The sequence below is a fragment of the Euleptes europaea genome, chromosome 3, assembly GCF_029931775.1.
Source record: "Euleptes europaea isolate rEulEur1 chromosome 3, rEulEur1.hap1, whole genome shotgun sequence".
NCBI classification, from domain to species: domain Eukaryota; kingdom Metazoa; phylum Chordata; class Lepidosauria; order Squamata; family Sphaerodactylidae; genus Euleptes; species Euleptes europaea.
Window position 1 is genome coordinate 6,694,903 of NC_079314.1, and position 27,579 is coordinate 6,722,481.

The 27,579-nt window shown below is 46.4% G+C and overlaps 1 protein-coding gene across 1 annotated transcript; it reads right to left on the reverse strand.

The window, feature by feature from the left end:
• GIPR (gastric inhibitory polypeptide receptor) lies at positions 1–27,262 on the reverse strand. The gene is made up of 13 exons (XM_056845790.1): positions 27,194–27,262; positions 23,423–23,522; positions 15,542–15,649; positions 14,640–14,761; positions 10,061–10,164; positions 9,202–9,358; positions 8,895–9,054; positions 7,652–7,712; positions 4,238–4,307; positions 3,633–3,721; positions 2,296–2,434; positions 2,021–2,062; positions 1–300 (listed from the first exon to the last, which is right to left on the reverse strand). The coding sequence occupies exons 1-13, from the start codon at positions 27,260–27,262 to the stop codon at positions 1–3; spliced, it is 1,521 nt and encodes a 506-aa protein (XP_056701768.1).
• Positions 27,263–27,579: the final 317 nt, after the last annotated feature.

The window sequence follows — 27,579 nt, forward strand, 5'->3', positions numbered from 1 at the left end:
CTAGGGGCTCGGAAGAGTCTGCCTGGCATCAGGGAAATCCCCTGCCCTGTCTTCTGTCTTCATCCGGACAGGGAGGTACCAGTAAGATTTGACACCCAGGGCAGTCCGGGGCAAATCTGTTGCATTGGGGGGAACATTTTTGACTGGATGGCTTGGGGGCCGGGGGCCGCTGTCCTTTTTGTGGCGGCGGCTGCTCCAGCTGCGCCAGGATGTCCAGGTGCTGCGGCTTTGGCCCTGCTTCTCAAGCAAGCTGGTGCCCAGCTGGCACCTGTGCCACTTCCTCCGGATCTCAGACTGGACCTGGACAAGGGCAAGAAGCAACCAGTGAGAGGTGGCAACAGAGTGGATGGACAAGGGGCAAAGGCCCATCTCAGTGGTCTCTGTTTTGCATCAGGAGGCCAATGACCCAAACACAGGTGGGCTAGGTGGCGGTCAAGGGCAGTGCATTTCAAAGGGGTTTCCTGGGCAGAAGACAAAGCAGCTCTATTCCTGCTTTGGGGCTAGGGTTGCCAACCTATAGATACTAGCTGGAGATCTCTTGCTATTACAACTGATCTCCAGCCGATAGAGATCAGATCACCTGGAGAAAAATGGCCTCTTTGACAATTGGACTCTATGGCATTGAAGTCCCTCCCCTCCCCAAACCCTGCCCTCCTCAGGCTCTGCCCCAAAATCTCCCACCGGTGGCAAAGAGGGACCTGGCAACCCTATTTGGGGCCTAGCCAGTTGTCTCTTTGAATAGAGCAGATGATCCAGATGGACAGGCTTGTTGTTAAACAGTTTTCTGTGTGAGGAATTCTTAGAAAAGGGACTGAAAAGAAAATAGCCGGAATTACAATGCTGTTGTATAGGTCTAGCGTGCTGTAGAGGCATTTGGAATATGGTCTATGCTCCTGGTGGACCCATCTGAGAAAGAAAACCATTGGGCTAGAAAAAAGTGCAGAAAATAGGAAACCCAAACTATTTGGGATGGGGGGGGGGGAAAGGCTGAAAAACATAGGGGTGTTTAGAGTAAAGGTAACCGAGGAAGGGCATGAGGCTGAAAAAAGTAGAAAGTCAAAACATTTTATACTTTCCCTCTTTCACAGTGCTAGAAGTCGCATCCATCTAGTGAAGTGAAGGGGCAGCAGATACAGAGCAGTCAAACGGGAAGTGCTTCTTCTAACAACACACCATCAACTGTGGAACTCCTTACCACAAGATGTATTACTGGTGGGGTTGCCAACCTCCAGGTGGCAGCTGAAAATCTCCTGGGATTACAACTGATCTCCAGGCAACAGAGATCAGTTCCCCTGGAGAAAAATGGCCGCTTTGCAAGGTGGACTCTGACATTATACCCCACTGAAGCCCTTCCCCAAACTCCACTGGCTCCACCCCCAAAATCTCCAGGTATTTCCCAACCCGGAGCTGGCAACTCTAATTAATGGCCAGAAGTTTAGATGACTTTAAATGTGAATTAGACAAATTCATGGAGGTTAGCCATCCTGGCTACTAGCCATTGATGAATATAATTCGAACATCCATGTCCAGAAGCCTCGCAATAACAGTTGCCGGGGGCGACAGTAGGGGACAGCTCCAGTCTCTGTTTGTGGGCTTCCTAGAAGCATCTGTAGCAGCCTGAATAGCCCTGACTAGCCAGATCTTGGAACCTAAGCAGAGTCAGCCCTGGTTAGTACTTGGATGGGAGACCAAGTAAGTCCAGGGTTGCTACACAGAGGCAGGCAATGGCAAAACCACCTCTGACCGTCTCCTGCCTTCAAAACCCCATAAGGCACCACCATAAGTCAGCTGTGACTTGACGGCACTTTATTATTATTAGAGCCTTGAAACTGTGGGGGACAAGGATTCTGGACCTTTGATGTGATTCATCAGGGCCGTTGACTAGTACTGCAGAGATCCCTTTGAGTCTCTCTCTCTCTCTCACACACACACACACACAACCAATGGCTGCAAAGAACCTGCTACTGGCCTTTCCCAAGCAGATGTCATGGGAAAGGCAGAGGTCCTCCCGAGGACCTACCTCCTTGTTGACGAAGCAATAGAGGACGCTCACCAGCAGGCCCTGGAAGATTAAACAGTAACGACAAGTCAGGAAGGGAGTCTACGCTGCGAACTCGACTCAGTTCAAGCGCCACTGCATCGCCCAGGGAGTTCTGGGAAATGCAATTTGGGGAGAGACAAATCTGCTGGAGACTTCCTCGCCAACCCAGCACCTTCCGCTATATTTTCCCAGGAAGCTGGAATGACTACTAAACCCCATGCTGAGAGCCCTGCTTGCAGCCCCCAAACCATCACCTGGAAGGAGTTGAGGAAGAGCTCGAAGGAGAATTTGACGTAGCGCAGGAGGCCCCGGGCTTGCTCCTCGATGACCGGCGCAAAGACCACCTCGTGGATGCCCAGCAGGGGGATGAGAGTGAGTGTTGACTTGGCCAACCTGAGAAAAACAAAAATGTGTAAGGCGTGCGTAATCCGGGGGGGGGGATCCAAAAATATCCCCAAATTAGCCACTTCTGACACCAAACCTACAATCTCCAGAGTTTGGGATACACAGACAGACCCAAGGTCAGTGATGATAGAGCCTCCATGTTCAGAGGCAATGTACCTCTGAAAGCCAGTCGTTATGGGGAGCAATAATAGGAGGAAACTGTGGCCTCCGTGTCATGCTTATAGACCTTCTAGAGCAGGGGTCCCCGACCTTTTGAGCCTGCGGGCACCATTAAAATTCTGACATGGGGTGGTAGGCACAATCACAAAAAGGCTGCCGCAGGAGGACCTCAAAATGTCAGGGAGTGAAGTTATGAATAATTCTGACAGTAAAATTTTACATTTCAGGCAGAAGCTCTGTTTAACGAGATGACTTTTAATCTGCACAGCCGCTCAGAAGCCCTGCTGGGTAAACGCCCCACCTATCCCCTCCCACTTTTTCAAAGCATTTGGTGGGCACCAGGAGAGGTGCTGATGAGTGCCATGGCGCCCACAGGCACCACATTGGGGACCTCTGTTCTAGAGGGATCTAACTGGTCCCTGTGAAATCCAGGATGTTAGATTCAATGGACCTTTGGTCTGATCCAGCAAGGCCTGCACTTATGTAGTCAAAGCTCACAGAGCCCCATTCACAAGTATGAAGGTCCAGGTTGGCCAGAATAATCTTAAGAGTCACATTGCCTACCAAACGCCTGATTGGCTGGCTGTACGGCTTGCATTCCCATTGGACAGGGAATCAGAAGAAAAAGAAGAGTCGGTGTTTATATGCTGACTTTCTCTGCCACTTAAGGAAGAATCAAACCAGCTTACAATCACCTTCCCTTCCTCTCCCCACAACACACACCCTGTGAGGTAGGTGAGGCTGAGAGAGCTCCAAGAGAGCTGCAACTGGCCCGAGGTCACCCAGCTGGCTTCATGTGCAGGAGTGGGGAAACAAATCCAGTTCACCAGACTAGCCTCCGCCGCTCATGTGTAGGAGGAGTGGGGAATCGAACCCAGTTGTTCAGATCAGAGTCCACCACGCCAAACCACTGATCTTAACCACCACGCTAGTATTACCGCTATACCCTCAGCATTTGCCAGAAGAATGTCCCATCAGAGCCGGGAGAGTCCCATCTCTCCACCCCACCCAACGGTCCCTTCCCTACCTGAATTTGTAATCTGTGTAAGGCATCTGTTGAGCTCGGAGTTTGGAGACCAAGATCTTAATGATGCGGATGAAGATCACAAAGTTGACCTGGGAAATTGGGGGGGGGGGGAGGAAGACACTGAAGGACAGGATCCTGCACAGCCAAGACTCACCCACCCCCAATGAAGGCAGTCTCCCCTCCCATCATAGGAGTTCCTAGCCTGCATCCTGCAGACTAGAATTGGTATCTAAGCAGGGAACCAGGAATTCCCGCTTTCTTTTTTAAAGGCAAAAGCAGCGACTGGATGGTCTGTGTGCACATTACTCAGATTGGGGCGGGGTGTGCATGTGTGTTAACCTTTATCCTGCATCTCATTTCTCCAATGCAAAAAGCATGCCCCCCCCCCCGGGCTATCTTTTTCCCCACAAGAGAAAAGACACCGGTACAGAACCTATGGGACAAAGAGCGGCCCAGGGGGAGCAATTTACATCAGGAAAATGAAGCATGGGAAAAGATTAAGTCTGGGAAAGGCCTTGGAGTGCGGCTGTGGGTCGGAAAAGTCACTGCTGGGCTGGGCAAGAGGGATGGCCAGCTAATGGCCAGCTTTATGCATTGCAACTTACAAAGATGGCTAGTAGAATGGGGCAACGGATGATCCACCAGTAGCCCATGTGGTCATTTCTCTCCCAGCATCTGGAAAAAGGATGTCAAGATGTCAGCAGGTGAGACCAAAAAAAAAGAAGAGGAAGAACCTTCAGTTAAAGATGGAGTTTGATCTAGCCAGTAGGTGTCTTCTAGATTGCCACTTATAGCTTAGAAAATTCCTGGAGTTTGGAAAGGAAGCCCAGTGGAGATGTGATTCTTCCCAGGAATTAAGATCACAGGGAGAGATCCTCCTGACTCCCATCAATCACAGAAGCTAGTCTGGTGGGTGCGTGAGAGGGCTTCTCGGTGGCAGCCCCACGATTATGGAACAACCTCCCCCGGGAGGTGATCCTGGCCCCCTGTCTTTTGACCTTTAGGAGGCAGCTGAAAATGGTTTTATTTAGGACTGCATTTGATTAAATCGGTCCCAAACTGATTTTAAATGTTGGTTTTATGTTATTTTTATGTACTCTATTTTATGTCTTCTATTTATATGGTAATCTGCCTTAATCTCTATAAGGAAGAAAGGTGGCTAATAAATGTTTCAAATAAATTCCATAGAATCTACTCTCCAAAGCTGCCATTTCCTCCAAGTAGAGTTGCCAACCTCCAGGTACTAAGCACAGAGTACGGCTGAAGAAACTTACAACCACTATATGGAACAAAGTGTATTAAAAAGCATAGAGTGACTATAAATAAATAATTACATATATACAATTCAACTAAACAGTCCAAAAGGGACAGGTATCAAAGTTCATAGCAAGTAGAAACTGGAACGATGTCTTCATGTATAAATGTTGTTGCAGGGGGACGATCGTTTCATTTCTTCTTCAGCCCCGTTTCAGTTAGAATCACTTCACATGCATGTTTCAGTTATGCAGGCATTTCAGATATTTTCAATTCTCCCGTAGGGATGAAAGAAGCAACTTAAGTATATTAATAATCTTCAGTTCCACATGGGATACATCAAATCACATACATAGTTGCACAGACGATTCTAACCGTTCCCAAAGGGATACAATTGTCAACAATTGATTTGATGTATCCCATGTGGAACTGAAGATTATTAATATACTTAAGTTGCTTCTTTCATCCCGACGGGAGAATTGAAAATATCTGAAATGCCTGCATAACAGAAACATGCATGTGAAGTGATTCTAATTGAAACGGGGCTGAAGAAGAAATGAAACGATCGTCCCCCTGCAACAACATTAATACATGAAGACATCGTCCCAGTTTCTACTTGCTATGAACTTTGATACCTGTACCTTTTGGACTGTTTAGTTGAATTGTATATATGTAATTATTTATTTATAGTCACTGTATGCACTTTAATACACTTTGTTCCATATAGTGGTTGTAAGTTTCTTCAGCCGTACTCTGTGCTTATTTCCTAACCTTTGGTATCAGTACAGTGGTGTTTATTTTGGTTGCTCAACCTCCAGGTACTAGCTGGAGATCTCTTGCTATTACATCTGATCTCCAGCCGATAGAGATCACAGTTCACCTGGAGAAAATGGCCGCTTTGGCAACTGGACTCTATGGCATTGAAGTCCCTCCCCTCCCCAAACCCCGCCCTCAGGCTCCACCCCAAAAACCTCCCGCCAGTGACAAAGAGGGACCTGGCAACTCTACCTCCAAGAAAACTGGTCTCTGAAGTCTGGTGATCAACTGTAATTCCGGAAGAACTCCAGGCCTCACTTTGAGGTTGGCAACCTGCCACCCTCTCTCAAACACAGCCTCCTGACCACTTACGGGCAATCTGATTTGTCAACACCGCATGGAAACTCATGGCCCAAAGCTGGGACTAGTCACTTGAACAGTCCAGGGTTGCTCACAGCTCATAGGTTGCTCACAGCTCATAGGGGCAGAGAATAGGACAGCCCCCATAATCAGCACGAAGTACAGAGCTGGTCAGGCCTGGTACAAATACCAGAGACCGGGCCGTTCTGCGTGGTCTGATATGGGGTTAACATGTGCTTCTGGGACTGGAGAGACCCGAGTACAAACCCCCACCCAGCCACGAGGCTTCTCAGGCATCCCTGGCCTGGTCGCTGTCTCTTGGCTGGGTTGTCGTGAGGACAAACTGGAGGATGAGAGAACCGTGTTGGCTGTTGTGATCTCTTTGGAAGCAGTGAAGGGTTTCAAACAAAATGTGCCCAATGTCCTTGTTTGGGGCTTGCTAAATGCCTTCTCACAATCCGCCTGCATCAACTTGCTTAGCTCAGTGTCTCCCTTTAAAGCAGGGATGGGGAACCTCAGGCCTGGGGGCCATATGCGGCCCCTGAGGACATTTTTTTGTGGCCCTCGGGAGCTCTGGGGCCCTGCCACGGAGGCACGGTGGAGGGCAGCCCTCCCTGAGGGTGTTCCTGGGGCCACGGCTTGCTGGGGCGCTGCGGCGCCCTTTGGACCTCCTCTCGCCGACTGACGGCTGTTCCTCGGTGAGAGGAGGGGGAGGGACGCTTCCCCCAAGGCTGCCCCTATAGCCGCAGCGTGCAGGAACGCTGGGGCACACTGTAAGCCCCTCTCGCTGCCTGTCGGTTGTTGAGCAGCGAGGGGGGGGGAAGAGGCCCGCAGCTCCCGGCGGCACAGCATGCGCGCAGGAGCCGATCGGGCTTCGGGGACCTTTTGTGGACTCGGGGGGGGGGGAGAGGGCACGGAGCCTGGGGCCAGGTCACGTGGGGCCGACGGGTGTGTGTGTGTGGGGGGAGGCTTTTCTCTCTCCCTCTCTTTCTGTCTCTTTCTTTGTCTGTCTCCCTCCATCCTTTTCTTTCTCCCCCTCTTTCCATTTCTTTCTCCCTCCCTTTTCCTCTTTCTCTGTTTTCCTTCCTTCCTCCCTTGCTGCTCGACCGTGGGCTGCACCTCCCTGGTGCCTCGTTTGCTTGGGCCCACCGCTGGCTGCCCTCCAGGCCTTCTCTGCATGGCCTCCCCTGGGGTTGCCAACTTCCAGGTGGTGGCTGGAGACCTGGCAACCATAGCCTCTCCCCCCCCACCGGGAGATCTACACCTGGTATGGCCCCCGAATGATGTTATAAATGTGCAAATGGCCCTTGGCAGGAAAAAGGTTCCCCACCCCTGCTCTAAAGGGAGGATTTGGAATTGAGCAGGAGGGCAGCATTCTTTTTAAACCAGGCTTAGGAATATACTTTTTTTTTTAAGGACCCTTTCAGTCCCTTCCTTCTATTTTGCAATGGACGATCAGAATGTGAGTTCTGATAAACAGAGGCCCATTTCCTCTTTCCTCGTCACTATATGGGTAACATCCAGAGCTTTCACTTTACAACTCGGAAGCAGCTGGATGCTGAAAAAGGCATGGGGAGCCCCCGGCAACAATAATATAATAACAACAGTGACTAAAATGTGGGTAGAAGGTTTTTTCCAGGTAGACTTACTCATTGTTTTCAAAGAGGTATCTCACAATCACCCAGGGGATGACGAACAGGATTGGTGTCCCTGCATACAGACACAGAGAAATATAATTAGCAAGTCTCTCTTGCCATATCTGGATCGGGGGACATAATGGTTCTTTCTTGTTCTCTTTCATTTGGATCCTGGGCAGCTCACTTCCCAACACTCTTTTTGGGGCTCTTTTTGCAGGACCAGCTGCACCAGGAGGCAAATTGGCCTTTGAACACACTGATTGTCCACATTTTCAAAGGGTATTGTCCAAAACAGTTTGCAAACTAGTTAACAATAATAGAGTAAGCAATGAAATATAGATTTAACAAGAGGAGTTTTTTTTTAAAGCATAGCAGCCAAAACCACAGACAAATAATCCACCAGCTTTATCTATCCTCAGGCAGCATGCAAATTCTCAACAGATTCAATGGACAATCAATAAGTAACTGCCTTGAACCAAGGCAGATCATTGATCCATCTAGCTCAATATTGTCTCCTCTGCCTGGAAGCGGCTCTCTGGGGTATCAGGGGAAAGAGGCATTTTCCCCAACACCGGAGATCCTTTAGCTGGAGATCCACAGTGCAGAGCAGAGATACACCCTTCTGAATCTACTGGTCAGTAGGAACAGAAGGGTGGCGCTCTGTTTAGGATTACCCAGTAAACCCGCATCCTTCTGCATGCAGAGCAGGGGCTTGGACCTTAAACCATGACTAGGCAGCTAACACACACACACACCCTCCCCGGTTCTGGGCCTCTTCTTCCATCTTGGGAGGTTGAACTCACAACCCATCCACAAGACACTGGAAACCTGCTTTTGGGTCATGAGTGGGGTTGCCAGTTCCTGGTCGGGAAATACCTGGAGATTTTGGGGGTGGAGACTGAGGAGGGAGGGGTTCAGGGAGGAGAGGGACTTCAATGGGGCATAATGCCATAAAATAAACCTTCCAAAGCTGCCATTTTCTCCAGGTGAACTGATCTCTGTAGCCTGGAGATCAGTTGTAATAGCAGAAGATCTCCAGCCACCATCTGGAGGTTGGCAACCCAAGCCACAAGCTACAGAGAGAAGCACCAACCAATGGTGCCCTGTAACCCTCTGCTAGTTTGCATCCAGTGGATGATTGATGATTTTATGTATTTTAAAGGTTTTTACCTGCCCTGAGCCTGGCTTGCTGGGAATGAGAGCAGGCTGTAAATTTGAAAAATAAAATAAAAATAAATAAAAGCAGCCTACTTACCCCAGCCAAGAAGCAAATACCCGGGGAAGTAGCTCTCTTCGGAGAAGGCCCTCAGCCCCAACAGGTGATGGAGATAAAGGCCCTCCACTAAGAGCCAGCAGTAATTTGTGCCGACACAGTACTGAGTCAGGATCTGCGCCAGCCGACAGCCTGCAGCGGCCTGAATATCCGGAGGGGAAAGAGGGAGAAGGAACTGAAACCAGGCCCTCCACCACCCCACGTTCTCTCTGGTCTCTGTGAGACCCCTTCTGGACCCTCCCCCTAAATTGCAATGGGATACCTTCCCCTCCCTGGAGTGGGGCGTTACCTGTCCCATAGGAAGCGGGGAGAGATCGTCTTCATTCTGCAATTTTTTGGGGAAGTGCAGCCAGAGGAGGTTGTCCCGGGCCAGGATGGAGGCGGCCCGCAGCACGAAGGAAAGGAAAAGGTTCGTGTGGATGTAATTGCGGATGCATCGAAGTTTTCTGCGGGGGGCGGGAGCAATGGGAGAAGGAATCATCTCAGTCCCAGATCTGCATATCTGTCTACTCATGATCCCACACAGCTAATGCACAGCTTAATTTGAACCTAAAACATCAATGCACTAGAGGTTGTTGAACAACAACCCGCTGCACTGAAATGCATTTTGTGTTTAGTGCTTCAGCCCAATGGTCCTCAGACTTGTGGAAGTGGAACCCATTTCCTGCAGTTTCTGGGATGCACTTGGCAAAGTACCTCCCACCTGCTTTTTGCCTCCCGCAACCCAAAACAAAGCCATTAGTTAACACTGGATAAGTTTATATTTGGGTTTTTGTTTTGTTTTTTGCATGCATCTCACTAACATTTTGCACACTACACAAAAGAAAACTGACACTGGCCCTCGAGCCTCCCGGAACCTCCTGTCCCAGCTCTAGCTGCGCATCTCTCTCCTTCCTGGCCTCACAATCCGCCAGCAAGAAAGTCCCAACTCGCTTTAGGGTCCTGAGCCACAGTTTGAGGACCACGGCTTTAGTCATCAGCAGGGGAAACATCGCTTTACTTAGCACTGCTTTAAGGAACAGTGAAAGAAATAGCCCCGTTGGGAGTCTCTCTTGGCGGAAGATTGCTTCTGTGATGAATGCTGCTCAGTATCTCTGTCTGTAGCTAATCCCCCCCCCCAAATCTGATATTTGATGGTGTTCCATTACCTGAAAGATGACAACACCGCCAGGGCCCCTAGCAGAGCAATCAGTGAAAGAGAATAGCCCACCGTGTACATCAGGCGGAATCGCTCCAGAATCCACAAGTGGTCCTGGAAGAAGAAAAGAAACAGAGACCTTCAGTCGAGAGGAATTTCTGTTTGGGAAATAGCACATCTGTCATAGGCTGAATATTTCCCATGGGATAACAATTTACCCATCTTGCATTGCTATATAATTTGGGAAGAAGAAGAAAAGACATTAAAAAATCAGAATTTTGTAGCCGGCTCAAGGTTGACTCAGTCTCCCATCCTTCCAAGGTCGGTGAAATGAGTACCCAGCTTGCTGGGGACAAAGGGAAGATGACTGGGGAAGGCACTGGCAAACCACCCCATAAAACAAAAGTCTGCCTAGTAAACGTCGGGATGTGACATCACCCCATGGGTCAGGAATGACCCGGTGCTTGCACAGGGGACCTTTAACTTTAGAACAACATGGCCACTATGGACAAATCAGCAATAGGAAGAGAAAGGGGCCTGGAGGAGGAGGAGGAAGAGGAGGAGAGTTGGTTTTTATATGCCGACTTTGTCTACCACTTAAGGGAGAATCAAACCGGCTTACAATCACCTTCCTTTCCCTTCCCCACAACAGACACCCTGTGAGGCAGGTGGGGCTGAGAGACTATGTAACAAGAACGACATAGATGGATATGACCCCCTCAGTCATGAGGAACACCACACGGTTAGGCTGATTGAGCATAACCCCACTCAGATCAGCCTTGCAGTATGCCCAACAAAATCGCAACCATGAATAATGGATTTAAAATTAGGGGTTAAAATGCTGTGTATCTTAACCAGCAGCAAATCTTCCCCTGAATAAATAGCAACTGAGGCTTAAAACTACCTCTAGGGGGCAGAAAAATTGCTCGTGTTCAGTGATAAGGAAAAATAATCCACGTTTGTTCTCAGACTGATGACAGCTGTTAACAGAGTTGGGGCTTTTAAAAACTGCCTTCTGACTGACAATCAGAAGCATAGTATAGACACTGAGATAGTACAGGAATACCTGGCTACTCTTAATGAATTCAAGTTTCTGGGGCAGGACGAACTGCATCCAAGGGTGTTAAAAGAACTGGCTGAAGTGATTTCAGAACCACTGGCAATAATCTTTGAGAATTCATGGAGAACAGGAGAAGTTCCAGCAGACTGGAGGAGGGCATATGTGGTCCCCATCTTTAAAAAGGGGGGAAAGTATGTGACAAATATGGTACATGAAGGGAATGCTGTAGATCAGGGGTGGGGAACGTCATTTGGTCTGGCCCTTCATGGGTCCAGGCAAATCTCTAGCTCAGAAGGATCTAAGACTGGCAATCCGCCCCCTCCCGCGGACAGGAATAGCCTCTGTTCACAGCAGATGTGAGTTTGTTTTGCCAAGAAAAGGAACCTTTTTCCCCCCTTGCGGAAGAGTCCTTAGCTATGGAGCTGCTAGGACCACCCAAGAAACTATGTTAACCCTTTCCCACCCGGGCCATGGAGAAATGTATTCCCTCTGTACTACAAGAGGGCTGGGGGCGGAAGTGGCAATAATGGAGAAGTTAAAGGAGGCAGGGCCAGAATGCGCAGGGGGGGGTAGTTCTTAGCCAGTGTGTCCTCATTTCATCCCTGCAGGTGGAGGTAGCAGGAGCTGGCTGTAGAATCCAGCCCCGACCGTGCGGAGCAGGAGCAACTCCGGGGTGCGGCTGGACGGCTATGCCTGGCTGGTGCAACAGACCATCCTGTGCCACCAGGTGGGCAAGTGCGCCACCACTTGGATGCCTGCCTGCCTGCTTGCCCGCGCCGGGGGGGTGTCATCTGGGGCAACTGCCTGCTTGGGGCTTGGTCAGCTAATTGTTAAGTTGATAATTTTATATGGCCCGTGAATGATGTTATAAATATCCAAATGGCCCTTGGCAGCAAAAAGGTTCCCCACCCCTGCTGTAGATGTAGTGTTCCTTGATTTCAGTAAAGACTTTGATAAAGTCCCCCATGATCTTCTTGAAACAAAGCTAGTAAAATGTGGGCGGGACACTGCTACTGTTAGGTGGATTGGTAATTGGTTGACCAACCAAACCCAAAGGGTGCTCATTAATGGCACAACTTCATCCTGGAGAGGAGTGACCAGTGGGGTACCACAGGGGTCTGTCCTGGGACCGGTACTATTTAATATTTTTATAAATGACTTGGATGATGGAATAGAGAGCATGCTAATCAAATTTGCAGATGACACCAAGTTAGGAGGGGTAGTTAATATCCCAGGGGGTAGGGTCAGAGTTCAGAATGACCTCGACAGACTGGAGAGCTGGGCCATAAGCAATAAAATGGATTTCAATAGGGAGAAGTGTAAAGTACTTCACCTAGGCAGAAACAACATAAGGCACAGGTACAGGATGGGAGATAGTTGACTTGACAACAGTACATGTGAAAGAGATCTGGGAGTCTTAGTGGACCACAAACTGAACATGAGTCAACAGTGTGATATGGCGACTCAGAAGACCAATGCAATTCTGGGCTGCATCAATAGGAGTATTGTGTCTAGATCAAGGGAAGTACTACTACCACTGTATTCTGCATTGGTCAGACCTCACTTGGAATACTGTGTCCAGTTTTGGGCTCCACAATTTAAAAAGGATGTTGACAAGTTGGAGCGTGTCCAGAGGAGGGCGACCAGAATGGTCAAAGGTCTGGAATCCATGCCCTATGAGGAGAGACTTAAGGAGCTGGATTTGTTTAGTTTGGAGAAGAGAAGGTTGAGGGGAGACATGATAGCCATGTTTAAATATTTGAAGGGATGTCATGTTGATGAGGGAACTAGCTTGTTCTCGGTTGCTCCAGAGACTAGGACACAGAGTAATGGATTTAAACTAATAGAAAAGCTATTCCACCTAAACCAGGGGTGGGGAACGTCAGGCCCAGGGGCCGTTTAAGGCCAGCAACGTCATTTGGTCTGGCCCTTCATGGGTCCTGGCAAATCTCTAGCTCAGAAGGATCTAAGACTGGCGATCCGCCCCCTCCCGCGGACAGGAATAGCCTCTGTTCACAGCAGATGTGAGTTTGTTTTGCCAAGAAAAGGAACCTTTTTCCCCCCTTGCGGAAGAGTCCTTAGCTATGGAGCTGCTAGGACCACCCAAGAAACTATGTTAACCCTTTCCCACCCGGGCTATGGAGAAATGTATTCCCTCTGTACTACAAGAGGACTGGGGGCGGAAGTGGCAATAATGGAGAAGTTAAAGGAGGCAGGGCCAGAATGCGCAGGGGGGGTAGTTCTTAGCCAGTGTGTCCTCATTTCATCCCTGCAGGTGGAGGTAGCAGGAGCTGGCTGTAGAATCCGGCCCCGACCGTGCGGAGCAGGAGCAACTCCGGGGTGCGGCTGGACGGCTACGCCCGGCTGGTGCAACAGACCATCCTGTGCCACCAGGTGGGCAAGTGCGCCACCACTTGGATGCCTGCCTGCTTGCCCGCGCCGGGGGGGTGTCATCTGGGGCAACTGCCTGCTTGGGGCTTGGTCAGCTAATTGTTAAGTTGATAATTTTATATGGCCCGTGAATGATGTTATAAATATCCAAATGGCCCTTGGCAGCAAAAAGGTTTCCCACCCGTGACCTAAACATTAGGAAGAACTTTCTGACAGTGAGGGCTGTTTGACGGTGGAATGTGCTGTCTCGGAGGGTGGTGGAGTCCCCGTCTTTGGAGGTCTTTAAGCAGAGGCTAGATGGCCATCTCTTGGGAGTGCTTTGATTGTGGGATCCTGCATGGTGGGGGGAGGGTTGGGGTCACTGGGGATGTGGGGGAAGATAGTTGTGAATTTCCTGCATTGTGCAGGGGGTTGGACTAGATGACCCTGGTGGTCCCTTCCCACTCTATGGTTCTAATCATTCAGTCATTTAAATAAACAGGGGTGTAACCAAAACCTCAATATACAGCTGCCTTTCTTAAAAATAACAAAGGAAATGCGAGACAATTTAATGAATAAATGCCACCATCCAATGTCTCTGTTGATATTGTCTTGTTTCAGTCTATTTTGTTAACATATCAAATGCAAAATGCCCTTAACTCATCACCCTCCGCTAATGAAGCAGCTGTGCCTTTCTCAATTAGAAATACTGGCTGTTGGTCAGTCAAGTTAAGTGCCAGTTGATTAATTGATTAATTAAGCGGATTAATTAAAAGTTGATTTTTTTTTACAGTAAGAGTTGTTCAGCAGTGGAATCAGCTGCCTAGGGAGGTGGGTGAGCTCCCCCTCACTGGGAGTCTTCAAGCAGCGGCTAGACAAACACTTGTCAGGGATGCTCTAGGCTGATCCTGCATTAAGCAGGAGGTTGGACTGGATGGCCTCTGTGTGGCCCTTTCCAACTCTATGACTCTATGATTCCATATAATCTACCCGTGAAACTGGTTAAAAACTTGCAACTCTCAGTGGCAACCCTTTCTGATCTTTGAAAGCATAAGGCATGTGTTCACATGGTTCCTTAATTTGAGGTAAGGAATCAAGAGCGACTCACCATTAAACTCCTCCAGCCCACATCTGGAGTCCCTCACCTAGCGGGACCTACCTGGAAGGAGAGCTCTTCTTGGAGGGCCTCGCACTGGGAGTGATCCCGCCAAGGATAGCCGGATTCATCCACCACCCACTGCCCATCAGGGCCACATTTCTGGAGCACAAAGCCATCTTGTACTGCAGAGAAAGGGGAGAAATGGGGTGAGTTCACCCTGCAGGTGTCAGGGCTCGCTCCAAAGAACATCAGAAGAGCCCTGCAGGATCAGACCAGTGAGGGTCCAGCTAGTCCGGCATCCCACAGTTGCTAGGAAGCAAGACCGTAGCCCCTCCCTAGTTCTATGGCAAGCTGGAGGCAGGGACCCGCAGTTGGAGTCCCAGCAGAGAGGCAAATCTGTCTGGGATGTGAGTCCAGGTCTTGGGATGAAGATTGAGAAGGAATTGAATAGGAGACATTAGTGGTGTTTAGAAGATGGCTTTTTAAAGTCTTGCAGGTGGGTATTTTCTTCTTACCCACAATGACTGCTGGTCAGACAAGTTTCTCGCAGCTTTTTTGCAAAAGCCTGCAAACCTATTTGAGCAGATACTGAAAACAAAAAATGAAATGTGTAATTTAGGGCATAGCTAATTTTTTTTACTGTCCCTGATTATGATACTTTAAATTTCTAGGTTGAACAACATTCATTACTGCCAATTAGCTACTAATGACTAGTCTAGTACAACAGGTCACCTGTTACTTTTTAAGACTCAAAAAGGGTCATCAGAGAGAGGAGTTCAAATCAGGGTGGCATGTGGGAGGGGGGGTTGTAACTGTGCTCTTTCCTTGGGGATTCTGATACCTTTGTTACATTCACAACCCTGGAGTTCTGCATGGCAGCCAAGTTGTCTCCTAGTAAGACCCTGGCCCAATGTAGGCCCATTTCACTCCAGAGGTGGAATTCCTTCCGAGACCACAATTACCTTGCTGGTGCCAAGGGAGGTACCAGGGGCAGGACACCCTGGCAGAGGTGTTGGGGTGGGTGTCGCTCCAGCAGGCGTACATATCAAACGTACGATTGCATACCAAACCTGGAAGCAGAGTGGGGAAAAAGAGAGAAGCTGAATCCCCTCCATCGGGGAGAAAGAAGAAGAGTTGGTTTTTATATGCTGACTCTCTCTACCTCTTAAGGAAGAATCAAGCCGGATTACAATCACCTTCCCTCCCCCTCCCTACAACAGACACCCTGTGAGGTAGGTGGGGCTGAGAGTGTGTGACTACCCCAAGGTCACCCAGCTGGCTTCATATGTAGGAATGGGGAAACAAATCCAGTTCACCAGATTAGCCTCACCGCTCATGTGGAGAAGAAGAAGAGTTGATTTTTATATGCCAACTTTCTTTACCACTTAAGTATGCCAACTTTCTTTACCACTTAAGGCAGAATCAAACTGGCTTACAATTGCCTTCCCCTCCCCACAACAGACACCCTGTGAGGTGGGTGAGGCTGAGGGAGCATGACTAGCCCAAGGTCACCCAGCTGGCTTTGTGCGTAGGAGTGGGGAAACAAATCTAGTTCACCAGATTAGCCTCACCGCTCATGTGGAGGAGTGGGGAATCAAACCTGGTTCTTTAGATCAGAGTCCACCGCTCCAAACCACTGCTTTTAACCACTACACCATGCAGGAATGCTGTGCAGACTTCTATCAGTTATTCAGATATGCAAATATAACAAGTAAAGCAAGGAAGAGGAAAAAGCTAAAAGGCGGCTTTATGGGGAAGAGAGACCCATGACAGATTAGGGCTTTAAATGACATCTGGATGAGCTGATAGAGGGGATTGTTACACACTTCCTTTTTTTTTTTTTTTTAATATAAATTTTATTAGGTTTTATACTAGAAATTTTCCATTACATTGAACAACATCTATAACAATATCAAATTTCAATTCTAACTTAAAGTTGTTATAGTTCCATATCATATAATAAAAAAAGAAAAAAGAGAGATGGAAAAGTTTTTTGACTTCCCCTTCACCTCTATCTGCCTCTTAATAAAAAGTTCATCCCGTCGTAGGTAATCTAATCTTAATAAGCTATCAATACCATATATAGAAAAAAAAACCCATAGTCTGTTAGTAAATATACTTATACTTAATCATTATAAAAAAGATCAGAAATAATCCTCTGGATCAGATTAGAAAGTATTCTTCCATTCTTCCCATTTTTAACTCATATTCACAATAATGCATCCACACCCCCCATTCCCCCAAAAACCGAACGTCATTTTCTTCATTTAGAATAGCTGTGAGTTTTGCTATTTCTGCCACTTCAAACATTTTAACAATCCAGTCTTTTTTCTCAGGAGTTTCTAGCCCTTTCCATTTCGCTGCATAAAGCAGTCTCGCAGCTGTTGTGGCATAAATCAAAAAAGTTCTTTGTATTGCTAAGTCGTCTGGAATCATACTCAGTAGCATCATTTCTGGTGTTTTGGGTATATTCTTTTGTAGTATTAATCTCAATTCATTATAGATCATGTCCCAGAAGTCTTTGGCTTTGTCACAGGTCCACCACATGTGATAAAAGGAACCAATTTCTTTGTTACATTTCCAACAAGTAGGGGACATCGTTTTATAAATCTTTGCAATTTTCTTGGGTGTTAAGTACCATCTATACATCATTTTATAAATGTTTTCTCGCACTGACTGTGCTTTTATTCCTTTTAGATCTTTGGACCATAGTCTTTCCCATTTATTTAAAACAATATCATGTCCCACATTTTGAGCCCAATCGATCATAGTTGGTTTAATCGTATCCTGCTCACAATATATTGTTAAAAGGAGATTATACATTTTAGAAATCAGTTTTGTATTATAATCTAGTAAAATCCTTTGAAAAGAAGATTTTTCTTTAGAGAAACCTTTTTTAGCATCTTGTACAAAAACTGATTTGATTTGGTAGTATTGGAGCCATTGTAAATCATCCTTAAGAAGTTGAAAGTCTTTTAGTGAGCATTTCTTTCCTTCCCAATTAATTAGATCTTGATAAGTAATAAATTTGTCTGGTCTAAGTGGGCGCAAAGTTAGCATTTCTTGAGGCGATATCCACATCGGTGTTTCTGGTTCCAAAATGTGTTTATATCTCATCCAGATACGAAGTAAAGAGGACCTGATTATATGATTACGAAATGTTGCTTGTAATTTAATTTTATCATACCACAAATAACCATGCCATCCACTTAAATTATTATAACCTTCCAAGTCTAACAAACGTATATTTGACAAGTTCATCCAGTCTTTTAGCCATACTAAAGCTGCTGCTTCAGCATAGAGTTGAAAATTAGGCAGTGCTAAACCTCCTCTAGTTTTTAGATCCACCAAGTATTTATAAGCAGTCCTTGGTTTTTTCCCTTGCCAGATGAAGTTTGAAATGTCTTTCCTCCAAGTTTCAAAATATTTAGTTTGTGATATTATTGGTAAATTTTGGAATAAGAAGAGCATCCTCGGTAAGACATTCATTTGGATCGTTGAAATACGTCCCATTAGTGACAGTTTTTTGTTTGACCATATAATCATATCAGTTTTAATCTTACCCCATAACTTGAGGTAATTGTTGGTTATCAGATCTTTATTCTTTGCAGTAATCCAAATTCCCAGGTATTTAACTTTGTTAGCTTTCTCCCAGCCAGTATATGATATAAATTCCTGTTGCTGTGTTTCCGATAAATTTTTAAATATTATCTTTGTTTTTTCTTGATTCACTTTAAAGCCTGATACTTTTCCAAAATCGTCCAAAGTCTCCTGAAGTATATTCATTGACTGTGTTGGATTTTCCAAAATTAGCAGTAGGTCATCCGCGAATGCTCTCAACTTAAATTCATGTTTTTTAATTCTTAACCCGCGGATGTCCTCCATACTTCTTAGTTTCACACATAGCGGTTCCAACACCAACAAAAATAAAAGTGGAGACAAGGGACATCCCTGTCTAGTCCCTTTCGTGATTTGGCAATTATCTGACATTGATTCATTAACCAAAATTTTAGCTTGTTGGGAGGTGTAAATAGCCGATATACCTTTCTGAAAACGATCTCCAAAATTCAATTTATCCAAAATCCGTTTCAAAAAGTTCCAAGAGACCATATCAAAGGCTTTTTCTGCATCCAAAAATACAAAAGCCGCAGTTTGTTGAATATTCTGGTCATAATATTCCAGTGAGTCTAGTAAAATTCTTACATTGTCTTTTATTTGCCTTCCTGGTATAAAACCTGCTTGGTCCTCGTGTATAAGATCCTTAATAAATTGTTTTATCCTACATGCCAAAACCGAAGCAAAAATTTTGTAGTCCACATTTAACAGCGATATAGGTCTGTAATTAGATGTTTTTTCTGGATCTCTTCCTTCTTTGGGTATCAATGATATAAATGCATGTGACCAAGTCTCCGGGGATGTTCCCTCGTCCAAAATTGCATTGTAAAGTGAGCCAAAAAATCCAACTAAATTGTCACTAAATGTTCTATAAAATAATGCAGTAATTCCATCTGGTCCAGGTGTTTTATCCGTTTTTTGTCTCAGTATTGCTTCTTGTATTTCTTCCCTTGTTACTGGAGCTTCAATACATTCTCTCTGGGTCATTGACAAAGCTTTCATCTGTATTGAGTTTAGAAATTTATCTATTTTCTGTTTTGGAGTATTTTCTTTCTGATATAACTTAGAGTAAAATGAAACAAATTCTTTCTGAATTTCTGAAGTTGAGTGAACTGGTCCTTTAACAGTTTGGATTTTTGTTATAATCTTCTTTTGGAATGAGTCCTTCAGTTGTGTTGCTAAAAATTTTCCTGGTTTATTTGCATATTCAAAATACTTTTGTTTAGCAAGTTTCAGATTTTTATTCATTTCCTCCATTATTACCAAATTTAATTGGTGTTTAGATGCAGAAATCTTTATTTGAATTTCTCTTTTCTCCTCTTCCTGTGTTACCATTACCAATTTCTGCTCCAAATTTTGTAAGTTCCAAAGTATATTGTTTGTAAATTGCAATTGAGTCTTCTTCCAGGCCGAATGTTTCTGTATCATAAAACCTCTCAGAACAGCTTTGAATGCATCCCAAACTGTATTCAAAGAAGTTTCCCCATTAAGGTTAATTTCAAAAAAGTCTTTCATTAAAGCCTGTAATTCCTTTTGTATCTTGTTGTCTTTTAAAAGTTTATCATTCATTCGCCATCTAAATGCTTGTTTATTGTTCCAATCAAAAGTAACAGGATTGTGATCAGAAAAGGTTCTAGGTAAGATATGAATTTTACGTAGTTGCGTGAAGATTGATTTACTGGCCCATATCATATCGATTCTGGAGTGTGAATCATGTCTTGCTGAATAAAAGGTGTATTCTTTAGCTGTTGTATTCATTGTTCTCCAAATGTCTTGTAATTCTAATTCTGAAGCCATGGTAAAGAAAGTTTTAGGCAAGCATCCATCATTGATGTCTTTTGCTTTTGATTTTTTGTCCAGAGATGGGAGAATAATTCCATTGAAGTCGCCCATCAATAAAATTTGGTCTTTTGCGTGCTGGGCTATCAAATCGTGTAATTTTTCGTAGAAGAATTTTTTCCCTTCATTGGGTGCATAAATTCCAACCGCTATTGTCCTTTGTCCCAATATTTTAGTTCTGATAATTACAATTCTTCCTTCATTGTCTTTATATACTAATTCTGGACAAAGATTGGGGTGGGCATAGATTACCACTCCCTTTGTTTTAGTTTTAGCTGAAGCAATAAATGCTTGTCCAAGCACCTGTTTCTCCAAGTATTTTTTATGCTTTGAAGCTATATGGGTCTCTTGTAGACAAATTAGGGAGTATTTATATTTCTGTAGATATTTGAAGATTCTAGCCCTTTTAGTTTTCTCATTCAATCCATTTACATTCCAAGAAATTGCTTTTGCCATAATGTAGTATTTTTTAGCAAAATAAAAAGTCTATAATTTGGTACCTCCTTCTGCACCCTGTACCTCTTCTTCTTCCTCTTCTTCTTCCTCCTTCTCTCCAGGTAATTCTTTAAGGTCCATCTTATATTTTCTCAGAAATTTCCCCACATCTGCTTGAGATAGAATTGTCGTTTTCACTTCCTTGTAGGTGAAAGCCAAACCTTGTGGCATAATCCAACGGTATTTGATACCGTTAGCTTTCAGTGTAGACACAAAGTCTTTGTAGTTATTCCTCTGTGAGAGTAGATGCCTTGGAATATCCTTCAGTAGTATAAGAGAGGAGTCTCCTGCTGACACTGGATTTTCATAATGAATCTTCATAATCTTATCTTTAACTCTGGTGTCATAAAACACTATCATCAAATCTCTTGGCTTAGATCTTCTCATTCTAGCAGGTAATGGTATCCTATATATTCTATTAATGGCTTGTTTTAATTCTTGTTCATCTATCTGGAATAAGTAGGCCAAGTTTGGTATTGCAGTTTCTTTATTGTCTCCCATCATATCTGGAAAATTGCGTATACGAAGATTGGTCTCTCTCACTCTCATCTCCATCATTGCCATTTGATTTTTTGCCGCCATCTGATCAGTTTGTATTGTTTCAATCTGTTTTTCTTGGCTTGTTAATTTTTTCTTTGTGTCCTTGTGCTCATCCATCACTTTCTTAATTGATACATCCATCGCTTGCATATCTGTCTTCATAACAGTCATTTGAGTTTTTACTTCTTTCAAGTCTCCAGTGACCACATCCAACTTCTGATTAATAGCTTGGGATGCTTGACCAAGATTTGTCATCATAGAAGTCAACTGTGCCATCTGTGTAGACATCTGTTCAAACTGTTTATTTGTTGCCTCAGTTTGTTTAGTTAGCATATCCTGTAACTTTTTTCCCATGGTCGAGGTTTGTAAAGAGTCCCTTAGTTTAGTATAGGCAGGGCTGTGTAGTGAGCCAGAGCGGGGTCGAGACATTTACATTAAAAAAAAACTGGTAAAATACATGTCCACAGACAGGGCCTTTAAGGTGCTGATTAAAAGATGATAATTCAAACATCAGCCTAATAATTTTTTCGGGTTGAAAAGAGTCGAAATTGGCTTTAAAATTGCATTTTAAAGTTTTAAAATACCAGTGAGTTTTTTCGGTCGCTCTAGATCGGGTTAATCAGGAAGTATACCGGAAGTTGCAAGTGCTGCGGACCTTCTACCGCCTCTTCTCGATGGTTATTCCTTCAGGAATGATTTCAATGTAACTCGAGTGCGACGTATATTCAGTCCCACAGCTACTTCCTGTTGTTTTAGTTCCGATGATAGAGAGGGTGTTATAGAGAGTCTTCCGTTCCAGGCGCTCCCTTACTACAAACGTGGCAGGAAATTCTTTTCACCGGAAAATCAGGAAGAAAGATCACCCTCCCCTTCCCTCGGACCTTCTCATTGGTGATAGTTCTTGTCAATCTAAAAGGTATCCTTCCGACTCTTTGTTATGGTTTAGGCTGATCAATTTGATAAAGGTCCTGTCGCTAATCCCGATGACTAACTCAGATCAAACTTTTTCAGTTCGAATTAAGGAGGAATGGGGGTCTCAGAAATGTTCTTATCAGCCCCCCGTCTGTTCAAATATTCCAGTAAGTAGACGCAGATTTCTTTGTACTCACTTGGGTGTCAAGAGGTGAGGTTCTTTTCTTTATGTAGTCCTTATGCTGGTAATAAGGTGGTGGAGGGTAGAGCTTGAGGCCAGAGTTGCGTTTTGGCGATGTCCTTCCCTAGTGCCCTCGCAGGACCGGCGTCCAGGACTCCGAGGGGCTTAAAAAAGCCCCCTCAGAGTACCTAGGAGGTCAAACCGCGTTTGCGGGCTGCAGGGAGTTCCTGCTTTCCAACCCACTTGCAAGGGTCGGATTGGGGTATCTATATACCCCAGAAATAACGCAAACTTGGATTTCTCCCAGGACAGCCTGGGGAAATGGAGTGCTCTCTCCAGCGGCACCACCGGAAGTTGATTGTTACACACTTCCTTGACCAAGTGGCAAGAAGTTCCAGAGGCAGCCTGATTTGGGTGCTTTGAGATAACTGAGCCCTGCAGGCTTAGCTCAGGAGACTTTACCTTCTTCTTTCCAGAAGATCAAGGGTGTGCGATGCCAACTCTGCTTGGCATCCCCGAGATCTCTACACACAGCCAGCCAGAGGGCACAGCAATGCATAACACGTACTAAAAGCAATCAGACTTCTGCACCAAGGTAATCTACAATCTGTGCTATGCAAACGAATCACATTTTATATGGTTGCCACTGCCTCCTAGTGAGGCCGGGAGGTCTCCTGTAATTACAGCTGATCTCCAAGCAACATAAGTCAGTTCTCAGGAGAAAAATGGCTGCTTTGGAGGGTGGATTCTACGGCATTATATCCTAATGAGGATCCCCCCCTCTCCCAACCCCTTTCCTGCCCAGGCTGCACCCCCTCCAGGTATTTCTCAGCCCACAGTTGGCAACCCGACATTGTGGAATATAATGAAGTCTGCCCAGTGGCACCGAGTAGAGTTGCCAGCTCTAGGTTGGAAAATTCCTGGAGATTTGGGGGCTGCTTTGGAGGGTGGACTCTATGGCATTATACCATGCTGAGGTCCCTCCCCTCCCCATACCCCACCCGGCGGGTGAAGTATGGGGAGGGGAGGGACCTCAGCATGGTATAATGCCATAGAGTCCACCCTCCAAAGCAGCCATTTTCTCCACAGGAAGTGATATTGATAATCTGGAGGTCAGTTGTAATAGCGGGAGAGCTCCAGGTGTCACCTGGAGGTTGGCAACCCTAGTTGCAATTCTGGGAGAACTCCAGGCCCCACCGGGAGATTGGCAACCCTACTGCTCACCTACCATGGGGCCACCAGAAAAAAGAGCATGTCTCACTTGTGGGAGGGGGCTCCTCTAACATCTTATGGTTGCAGGCTTCCCGGTACCTTTGCCAGGTCTCAAACATCTCTTCTGCCGAATATCGGAGAGCGCTCATCTGTAAAGGAGAATTGGGCTCACGTCAGCTCCACACCAAAAGCTGAAGTTTGCACACAGGTTAGCATTGCTGGTTTTTTTTCTTCTTCTTACGTGCTTAAGTATGTGGAATTAAGCAAAGTAAAACAAGCACTGATGGCAAAAACGAAATCAAAAATATTAATTCAAAAGATCATCTCAAAGACACTACATATCAGTAGAATACAATATATAAATGCAAAATAAGAGTCCCAACAATGTGAACAAAGCCACATATAATTCCTGGCCAATGGCATAGGAATCCTGAGCAGAGGGCAGTTGTAATCCCAGCGAAGGTCCATGCTCCTAGCGGATGATTGTGAGGCGTGTATTGCAAAGTCACAGAGGTGCATTCCGCAGCGGCTGGAAGAGCACAATCTTCAACCAGGAGCAAACAAGGTTCACAGAAGGAAAGTGAACCTGCTAAATCCCGAGATGGGAACCCGGTGTAACTCCCATTTCACCGTAGCTTTTTCCATCGGGAAAATTTTCTTTAGTGGCATAAGATGAACGTCTGTCTCACAATGCCAAAAGTACGTGACTTGCAGCTCGAACTGATACCTTTCCGCCTGCAATTTAAACCCATTATTGCGAGTCCTGTCCTCTGCCGCCAACAGGAACAGCTCCTTGCCCTCCTCTGAGAGAGCAAGAAGAGTTGGTTTTTATATGCTGATTTGCTCTACCTTTTAAGGAGAATCAAACCAGCTTACAATTGCCTTCCCTTCCACTCCCCACGACAGGCACCTTGTGAGGTAGGTGGGACTGAGAGAGTTCAGAGAGAAATGTGACTAGCCCAAGGTCATCCAGCAGGCTTCATGTGGAGGAGTGGAGAAACCAGCCCAGTTCACCAGATTACAGTCCACTGCTCTTAACCACTATACCATACTGGATGAGGGGGACAAAATTCCAGGGGTTTTGCTTACTGGGGAGGCTGTGGAGCTGACCATACATGTCCGTCCCACACCCCTGCACCCAGGACATCTGAGGTTGGATATGAGTAATACCCTGGATGGGAAACTGCTGGAATCCCTGTGTGAGAGCAAGCTAAAAAAGGTAAAGGTAAAGGTCCCCTGTGCAAGCACCGGGTCATTCCTGACCCATGGGGAGACGTCACATCCCGACGTTTTCTAGGCAGACTTTGTTTGCGGGGTGGTTTGCCAGTGCCTTCCCCAGTCATCTTCCCTTTACCCCCAGCAAGCTGGGTACTCATTTGACCGACCTCGGAAGGATGGAAGGCTGAGTCGACCTTGAGCCGGCTACCTGAAACTGACTTCCGTCGGGATCGAACTCAGGTCGTGAGCAGAGCTTTTGACTGCAGTACTGCAGCTTAACACTCTGCGCCACGGGGCTCCTGAGAGCAAGCTATGGAGACAATAAATCAACATTTTAAAAAAAATGCCTCAAGGACATTCCCTCCTCTCCCTCACCAGCACCCTGGCAGGAATCCCGGCTGGCTGCTCCCCATTCTCAAGCCCCTCTGGGTCCTTCAATGGTTCTCACTTCCAGTCCTTTGCCCAGTGGTCCGCGTCCACAGAGAGAGGCTAAAAAGGAGTGCCCTAAAAATAGGCCCTTCCCAACACCAGCTGCTGCTTCCGCAGGTTCTCGTGAGAACCGGGTTCCACCCAAAGGGGTGGGGGTGGGCAGCACATGAGAGGGGGAAAGCGGAACTAGACTGGAGGCACAGTTGCCAGTCATCGTAGCTGGACTTCTACCACTATTGTGACTGATCTCCAGGCGACAGAGATTAGTTCTCCTGGAGAAAATGGCTGCTTTGGAAGTTAAATTCTATGGCAGGGGTGTCAAACATACAGCCCAGAGGCCGAATCTGGCCCCTTGAGAGCTCTTATCCTGCCCGCAAACCGAGGCAGCCCCCGCCCCCTGCTCCTGATCTGTGCTGGCGAGGCCACAGTGGACTTACCAGCCGAGGCAGCAACCCCCCCCACCTCCAGTCCCGAGGTGTCAATGATCAAAGATTATAAAATAAAATAAAATACTGTAAGAGTGTTATTGTTTTAAGCATGTTTGTATTTTAAGTAAAAAATAAAGTAAAAAAATTAATATCATTAATTGGCTTTGCCTGTGTCTTCTATAAAGTTTGTATCTCTCCAGTACCTAGCACTAAATTTTATAGTACACATGGCCCGGCCCGACCAAGTGACGTTTATTGTCATATCCGGCCCTCATGACAAATGATTTCGACACCCCTGCTCTATGGCATTATACCCCATTGAAATCCCTCTCCCCCTCTCCCCAAACCCCACCCTCCTCAGGCTCCACTCCTCAAATCTCCAGGGAGCTGGCAACCCTGGCTGGAGGTGAGGCGAAGGAAGAGAATGTCACAACTTTGCAATTGGCTTGGACTCCTCATTCTCTATGATGGTTGGGTTGCCAACCTCCAGGTGGGACCTGGGCATCTCCCAGAATTACAAATTATCTTCAGACAACAGAGACACTTCCCCTGGAGAAAATGGCTGCTATGAGGGGAAGACCCTATGACATTATATCCTACCGAGGACCCTCCCTGCCACATACCCCAGCCTCCCTATGCTCCATCCCCCAAATCTCCAGGAATTTCCCAACCAGGATCTGGCATCAAGGCCAGATCTATATTTGTTTTGAAGAGGGGCAAAAGTGCAAAATGATGCCTCCATATATTATATACATATTTTTCTTTATATATACAAATATAATCAATGTATATAATATAATCAGTAACTCACTTAAATGATAGAAAAAACTATGTTGACCTCTATGAACTGTTAATGAATAATTACACTATTTCATCTGTCTATAATGTTTGGGTATTACCTCAACCCTTCTGCATACATAAAACCCCAACCCAAGGAGAAAATTTTTCAGCCTAGCCTTTTCCTGGACATTTTTTTTTTTAATACAGCACACATAATTTTGACATGGGAAACACCAAACACCCCTTTCACAGCCTGATAAAGTACCACCCAAGAAAAGCTTTATCTGGTACTTATGCTGCTAGAAGCTAAAATGACTAAACTGAAGCTACTGTACTTTAGTCACTGGAAAAGACTCACTAGAAAAGGCAAGGATGCTAGGAAATGTTGAAGAGGGTAGGAAGTAACACCGGAAGTGCCGTCATCGTGTAAGTGCACCCGCGCCTGCACACAGCCGCTGCTGTGGAGCAGCTGGGCGGATTGGCGGGCAATTGCCTGCCAATACCACCCACCTGGCAATTCTATCTTTGGGGCAGGCCAAGCCTATCAGACGAGGGGGGCAGGACTACTCTTGGTCTTTGGCAAAGCCAAGCATAACCCAACTCCCAGTTTTAAAGCAGTGGTGGGAGGCAAGAGAAGAGCCCGTCCTCTACCTCTCCGCCCCATTCAGCTCCAGGCTGCTCTAGATCATAAGGCAGGGGCGGGCGGGAAAGAGGGGCAGCACCAGGCATTTTAAAACGTTAATGGTCACCAGCTCCCAGAACTCTTCTCCCCACGCGAGTGTTTAGCCCTAAGCCCCCCCCCCCAGGAAGTCTCGCATGCCCACAGCCTACCACGGCCACTGTCAATGCACAGTCCAATGCACAGGGTTGGCATGAAGACAAGGAATTGGAAGGTCCTGCAGGTGGAAGGGCGGAAGGTGCCTTGGCCAGGGAAGGTTACCTGGGGGGAGGTCTATGTCTCCCACCCCATAGACCTTGACATCTTTGAACCTCTCCTCAGGAACCTTGAGCTCCCCCTGCTCTTCACTTGCCATAGTCTCGCCCAACGAACAGCCCCAGCTTCTGCCTTACCAAAGGCTACAGCTCCCCTCTGAGGCCTGGGGTCTCTCCCTTCCTCTCCCCCCTCACCTCCCTTCAGCAGCTTCATGGGGGAAACAGGGCATGCGTGCGCTGCAGAAGAGCCATCTCTTTTTGGCAACTGAGCCTCCCCCACCTCCTGTGTCTGCCCCCTCTCTGCCCACTGCCTGGGGCACCTGCCCACCCTCTAGGGTTGCCATGTCCCTCTTTGCCACTGGTGGGAGGTTTTTGGGGCGGAGCCTGAGGAGGGGAGGGTTTGGGGAGGGGAGGGACC